The sequence below is a fragment of the Octopus bimaculoides genome, chromosome 27 (assembly GCF_001194135.2).
Source record: "Octopus bimaculoides isolate UCB-OBI-ISO-001 chromosome 27, ASM119413v2, whole genome shotgun sequence".
Taxonomy (NCBI): Eukaryota; Metazoa; Mollusca; class Cephalopoda; order Octopoda; family Octopodidae; genus Octopus; species Octopus bimaculoides.
Window position 1 is genome coordinate 7148160 of NC_069007.1, and position 7528 is coordinate 7155687.

At 39.6% G+C, this 7528-nt stretch overlaps 1 protein-coding gene across 1 annotated transcript in view; it reads left to right on the top strand.

Annotated features, from left to right (window-relative positions):
- The first annotated feature begins 1177 nt into the window (after positions 1-1177).
- Positions 1178-7528, top strand: part of LOC106868990 (nucleoporin Nup43) — a 14400-nt gene continuing 8049 nt past the window's right edge. Inside the window, exons 1-3 of the mRNA XM_014914475.2 lie at positions 1178-1313; positions 3719-3862; positions 5810-5887. Coding sequence (XP_014769961.1) covers positions 1194-1313; positions 3719-3862; positions 5810-5887 — 342 coding nt within the window. The 5' untranslated portion in view covers positions 1178-1193. The remainder of the gene's footprint in view (positions 1314-3718; positions 3863-5809; positions 5888-7528) is intronic.

Consider the following 7528-nt stretch of genomic DNA (forward strand, 5'->3'; position numbering starts at 1 on the left):
GAGGAAAGTCATGTTTGAACTTATTTTCTGTTGAGCCATCTCAAGTTTAGTGAGGCATTGTGATGTGCTGAAAATACCAATTCTATTTTCTGGTATACATTTAATATCATTTCTGGAATAACCATGAAATTTAATTCCACAGTTAAAGGGTTGTAGGGAACCCTGGCAGTCAAGCATGAAAGCAAAACGAAAAAGGGATTTAACAAGAGTAATCTCCCTAAGTTATGTCCCTGTAACTTAGCAGTTCGGCAAAAGTCACCGATAGAATAAGTACTAGGCTTACAAAGAATAAGTCCTGGAGTCAATTTGTTCGACTAAAGGCGGTGCTCCAGCATGGCTGCAGTCAAATGACAGAAACAAGTAAAAGAGTGAAGGTTAAAGAGTGTTGTATTCTGGGATCCTTGAGTGTTTCATGTCCAGTGGCGTAGCTAGGGTAAACCGCACGCGGGGCAAGCCGCAAAAATTCATCCCCCCACCTGCATTACAAAATCCACAATATTACAAGTAATTAATGTTTTAAAGCAATATTTTTGGAATAAATGCTTTATCATGGTTCATTTACCCGCTGGTTTGGTACAGCCTGTAATTCAAAATATATCATTCTTAAAGTTTACTTTTACAAAACCTCCTTATTTTACCCATTTAATGCACCAGCTTCCCTGACTGAAACATTAAAGAAAACCTAATGTGTGAAATGAGATGTAATAAAAAACAAAACAAAAAAACAATTGTTTAAAGTCTCATCTTTCTTGCCTTTGATGAGGCACCCTCTTCAATCGGTGCTGGGGGCTTGAGTCCCTCACTCACAGTTACACTACTGTTCATGTCTTACAAAATACATCCTCACCTGGGTGACCTGACCTAGATTGCAGCATTCTATGATCAGCTCTTTTCAGCCAGTCATTCAGACGCTTTCTTATCAGTCTGTACATTGCTTCTTCAGTAAGCTCCAGTAATACCCAGAATTTTAAAATCTTCACCGAATCCTAGGTTACCACAAAAGTATTTTTTGAGAAACTCTGACATATAGAGGATTATTTGTTCTCTCCCCTTTATCGCTAATTTCAAAGAGTTCTTCCCCCTCGTTATAAATGCTAATTTTCCCCTTGTTATAAACGTTACTATCCCCCTTCCCCCTCTTCAACAACCAATCGAATTCACGCGTGTTCCCGCCATTTGTAAATAGTCACAACATGGCTGACATGAACGTGAAGTTTATTTCGCAGAAAATAAGTAAAATCCGATGGAAACCAGTTGGAGCTTCGTCACTTCAGAAACCGAATCTGTTTGTCACAGGTAGTTGGGATGATGAGGTAAGAACTGGCCGTTCTCTCTCCATTTATTCTTATTGTATATTCGTCATGTGCTTTCAAGTCGCCGGTCATCTTGCGACCACACGCTGCCATGGACGGCAACTGACCCCTTCGCTATTCAATAGTGATCCCTCACATTTAGAAAATACAGTTTACAAAAAATCATCCCTTAATACAAATTAGTGCCCATCCAGAATATTCTGAAGCACCCCTGGACATCAAAGTTTGCTTACGATGCCGGTTTCGAATCTACGAAACTATGCCAAAAACGTTCTGAGTTCAAATTCCGCCGAGGACGACCTTTGCCTTTCATCCTTTCGGGGGTCGATGAATTAAGTACCAGTGAAATACTAGGGTCGATGTAATCCACTAATCTCGTCCCACAAAATTTCAGGCCTTGTGCTTTTAGTAGAAAGGAATATTATTATTATTACTGCAGAATTGTTAGCACGCTGGACGAAATGTTTAGCAGTATTTCGCCCGTCGCTATGTTCTGAGTTCAGATTCTGCCGAGGTCGACTTTACCTTTTTTATCCTTTCGGGGTCGATAAATTAAGTATCAGTTGAGTGCTGGGGTCGATATAATCAACTATCCCCCTCCCCCACATTTTAGCCTTGTGCCCATAGTAGAAAGGATTATTATTATTGTATGAAAACACCACAGCTTATTTTGCTGGGTCTGATGGAAGGTGTCAGCTGTCCACAGCCAGCAGACTAAAGTGACACTTGTGTTACTGGTTATGCTTTAAGAAGCCTCCGAAGAATTGCAGTTCCAAGCAATGATGATTTTTATAGAACGTTCTATCTCTACATGGCTAATACATTTAGGAATCACTTTGCTCGTCATATTATATGTGCAAAGTTCGAAACATCGTCAACACAGGAATCTGTTGAATCACAACTTGTCTTTATAATTAGCATATTCGATTCCAGGGAACTAGCGAACTAACCGAAACTCCACTCGTTTTTCTCAACTTTAAAAACAATTTTTCACAAATTCCGGTATAATCGTAATGTAAAATGCACCCCACCCCCTTTTTATTTATTTGTTCTTTTTTTCTTTTACTTGTTTCAGTCATTTGACTGCGGCCATGCTGGAGCACCGCTTTTAGTCGAACAAATCGACCCCAAGAATTATTCTTTGTAAGCCTAGTACTTATTCTATCGTTCTCTTTTTGCCGAACCGCTAAGTTACTGTGACTTAAACACACCAGCATCGGTTGTCAAGCAATGCTGGAGAGACAAACAGACACACAAACATACACACATATATATATATATATATATATATATATATATATATATATATATATATATATACGACGGGCTTCTTCCAGTTTCCGTCTACCAAATCCACTCACAAGGCTTTGGTCAGCTCGAGGCTATAGTAGAAGACACTTGCCCAAGGTGCTATGCAGTGGGACTGAACCCGGGACCATGTGGTTGGTAAGCAAGCTACTTACCACACAGCCACTCCTGTGCCTATATATACAAGATTAAACAAATATTACTTTATGGATAGTGCAGAAATGTGCATAAATAAAAGGGGGTCCCTCGGGGCCCCAATGGCCTTTTGTGTAATTCCAACCCTGCCGGCACAGAAAAGGTTAATACATTGTAATATCTCTCTCTACGATTCAATCCCTCTGTATGAGACCTTGGGCAAGTGTCTTCTACTATAGCCATGGACTGACCAAAACCTTGTGAGTGGACTTGCTACACGGAAACTGAAAGAAGCCCGTTGTGTGTGTGTGTCCCCCACTACTGCATCACAACCGGTGTTGATATGTTTACATCCTTGAAACTTACCAGTTTGGCAAAAGAAACTCTCAGAATAAATTCCAAGCTTTTTAAGAAGCATAAAGAGTTGATTCATTCAACTAAAAATTCTTCAAGGTGGTGCTCCAGCATGGCTGCACTCTGACTGAAACAAGTAAAAGATATATAAAAAGGCTTCTCAGGTTTCTTTCATTTCTGCTTATAAACCCCCAAACTTTTTATCTTTTTTACTCACTCTTTTCTCCATGTCTGCCTTAGAATTTACCTCTATCTCATCCAATTTCTCTATTAGTTTCCTCAGCAATGTCCATCTGTTCACTTCCCTCCGTCGGTTTCCGACCCCTACTCCACTTCTCTCTTTCTCATCCCCCAAACACACTAAATCTGCCATGCCATTCTCTCAGTTCCTTTTGGCTTCACCATCTCTGCAGCTGGTTTGGGCATAAAACAGGTACAAAATTTGGGCCCATTATCCCTGTTTAAATACTAAAGAGTTAGGGAGGGTGATAAAATAAATGCCAGTTGAGCATTGAGGTTGATGTAATTGGCTTCCCCCTCCCCTCAAAATTGCTGGCTTTGTGGAAAAATTCTTATTAGATTCTGTTATTGATTTTGTATCTTTCCAGCAATGTAAGTTATCATTTTGGACATTTGGTCAACATGACATTGACTATGATCTCTACACGATGGATACTGAAACTGCTCCAGTGGACATGGAACCAAAACTCCTCGCAGACATCACACATGTTGGTGATGTGACGGATTTAAAGGTAAGTACCATAACAACAATGTCTTTACACATGTTGATATTTACAAGGGGAAGGCGGAAAGCTGGTAGAATCGTTAGCACATGGCGGCGAGCTGGCCGAAGTGTTAGTATGTCGGACAAAATGCTTAGTGGTATTTCGTCTGCTGTTACGTCCTGAGTTCAAATTCTGCCGAGGTCGACTTTGCCTTTCATCCTTTCGGGGTTGGTAAATTAAGTACCAGTTACGCACTGGGGTCCATGTAATCGACTCAACCCCTTTGTCTGTCCTTGTTTGTCCCCTTTATGTTTAGCCCCTTGTGGGCAATCAAGAAATAAGAAAAGTTAGTATGCTGGGTGAAATGCTTAGTGGTATTTCGTCTGCCGTTACGTTCTGAGTTCAAATTCTGCCGAGGTCAACTTTGCCTTTCATCCTTTCGGGGTCGATAAATTAAGTACCAGTTATGCACTGGGGTCGGTCTGATCCACTTAATCCCTTTGTCTGTCCTTGTTTGTCCCCTCTATGTTTAGCCCCTTGTGGGCAATAAAGAAATAAGAATCATTAGCACACTGGATGAAATGTTTAGCGGTATTTCACCCATTGATAAATTCTTGGTTCAAATTCTGCCGAGGACAACGGGGTCGATATATACTAAGTACCAGTTAATTACTGGGGTTGATGTAATCGGATCTATTTTAAAACGGGGGCCACATTTTTCATTAATGTTTTACGTAGTATTTTTGGTATGGAAAGACTTTCAAACTTCCTATACTTATCTATTTTGTGTTATAGAACAGAAAAATATTTTTGTATTCAAATTAATTTCATGTAAAAAATTGTCTTATTTCGATAATTTCAACCAATCACTGACAAGTATTCAGTTGTTTATATTTACTCCTTTGGCTGATTAAGCGATGTAAAGCGTATTTAATCTCCATACCTTCGTTTTATTTGCTTTTTTCATTTTAAATTTGCTTTAACCCTAACCCTAAGGTTAGGGTTAGGGTTAATTGTTTCAGAATCGTTTGTTTATGTAGTCGGCACTTAATGTATATCGGCTGAATGGACGTCAGTGATTGGTTGAAATTACAGAAATATGACAACTTTAACATGGAAAAACATATGGATTTCTTTTTTTTTTAAGAAGACTAAGAGAAAAAGATGTTTTATAGGACACATTCTACCAGTGTTCAACTAACCTCCTCCTCCAAAACTTCAAGCCTTGTGCTTATAGTAGAAAGAATTATTATTATTATCATTATTATTATTAACCTTTCATCCTTAATAAGGCAGCAAGCTAGTAGAATCATTGACATGTTGGGCCAAATAACTAGTGGTGTTTTTTCCATCCTTATGTTCTGAGTTCAAATGCTGTCGTGGTTGACTTTGCCATTCATCCTTTTGGAGGGGGGGATCAATAAAATGAGTACCAATTGAACACTGGGGTCAATACTATCGACTTATCCCCTCTCCCAAAATTGCTGGCCTTGTTCCAAACTTTGAAATGGTGCCGGCAAGGTGAAAGTTGGCAATGAGTTCAAGGAGTCGACCAACGCTCAGTTCTCAGCCCCCTCCTGTTTATCTTAGACCTCCAGGCCTTAACAGGAATTCAAGACCGGCTGTCCCCGGGAGCTCTGTACTGATGACTTTGTTCTCACACCTGACCTTGAGAAGAAATTTCAGGTGTGGAAACAAGGTCTGGAATATGAAGGCCTCTCGGATTAATTTAGCAAAAACCATAATTCAACCTACACAAGTTAATTTTGTTAAAACAAAATGGGAATTCTGAAAGAAGTTTCTCTAAATAGCTATGGGGGTTCACCACAATTAAATAGTAATCAAAGGGGTCCATAGATAAAAGAAATGATTGGGAACCCCTAGCCACTTGCCTTCATACCGCAATAGCTAAGTTTATTCTAGTCGCAGACAAATTCCATTATAAATCTTACTTTGTTTTTAACTATATTTCAGTATCTTGACCAGCAGCAAGTTGTGGCTTCCTCATCAATGGGTTCCGTTGGAATTTTTAAGCATAACCAAAACACACAGGTATAGCATTTCTGTTTTCGAGTATTCCTTATTTTATCATTTACTAGCAGTATAACCCGACGTTGTCCGGGTGTGACTTACTACGCCATCTGCATTACCTTTGGATATCCTTGTTACTTATTTTGATTTTAATCACCTTATTTTGAAACTGTATAGATAATACCATACTAAATTCTGGTGCCTAAACTTAAGTAACATATTCACCTGAATCTAAATTATATATATATATGTATGTATATATATATATATATATATATGTATATATATATATATATATATATATATATATATATATATGTATCATTTCACATCCATTGTCAATGGGTTTGATGGTTTGACCAGGGCTGGTAAGCTGGAAGGCTGCTCCAGACTCCAGTCTGATTTGGCATGACTTTCTACAGCTGGATGCCTTTCCTAACGCCAACCACTCCAAGAGTGGCATGGGAGCCATTTGCTTGATACTGGTATCTGCCATGACTGTGATTTTGTTCAGCTTCATGGGTCTTCTTCTCAAGTACGTCATAATGCTAAAGGTCTCGGTCATTGCCTCTAGGGGTGGTGTCGACGAACATGACTCTCTGGTATTTGTGGCTATCATACCATGAGTTGGCCTTCCCTATTTTCTTCTTAATCCTTTCAGTGGCGTTCCATGATTTGCTCCTATAGAGTGGGCAAATCCCATTCCTATCGTTACGTTTGATGGTTTCAAATTTCTTCATAGCTCCTTTGTATACTCTGATCCTTTCTTTATGGCTGTAACCTGAGAACTGCATGCGGTGAACGAAATGTTGTATATGTCTCTTTAACTCTGTAGAGTCGCACATGTGGGACACATTTCGAATTACTCTGACGAAGTCTGCCATCAATATATTGAATTTGGCATTGTCCGCGATGGCTGAGTTCCGGTGGATCAGGTATTTGAAGGCCATAGAATACGTGTGATCACAAAAACACAAATGCCCCAACTTGCAAAATAAATACAGCAACATCACTCAACACACTACCTGATGAAGGTCACTACTAGCTCTCACTGCACATGCAACTGTATGCTGCCATCTGTTGGCGTGCTATAGAACTAATTTGGGAACTTCTTGTCCAAAGCCTTGTGAGTGAATTTGACAGGCGGAAGTTCTGGTGTGTGTGTGTGTGAGAGAGTGCTTGTACTTCCTGTGATAGACAGGACATATATTATAATTGTACTGGTTATAATAAAAGCATCCAGTCCAATCTGTAAAGTGGTTGCCATTAGGAAAGGAATCCAACCATAAAAACCATGCCAGAGAACACATTGCTGGTGCCACGTGAAAATCACCCAGTACACAGCTATAGAGACCATGTCAAAACTGACTTGGAGCCCAGGCAGCTCTTCAGCTGCCTACCTTCTGCCAAACCATCCAATCCTTGCCAGCATGGAAAACAGACGTTAATGATGATGATGATGATGATGATGCTCTTTTAAGCTTTTACTTGTTTCAGTCATTAGACTGTGGCCATGCTGGGGCACCACCTTCAAGAATTTTTAGTCAAATGTATTGACCCAAGTACTTATTTTTTTTAAAGCCTGGTATTTATTCTCTCAGTCTCTTTTGCTGAACTGCCAAGTTACAGGGACGTAAACTCACAAACAGTAGTTGTCAAGCA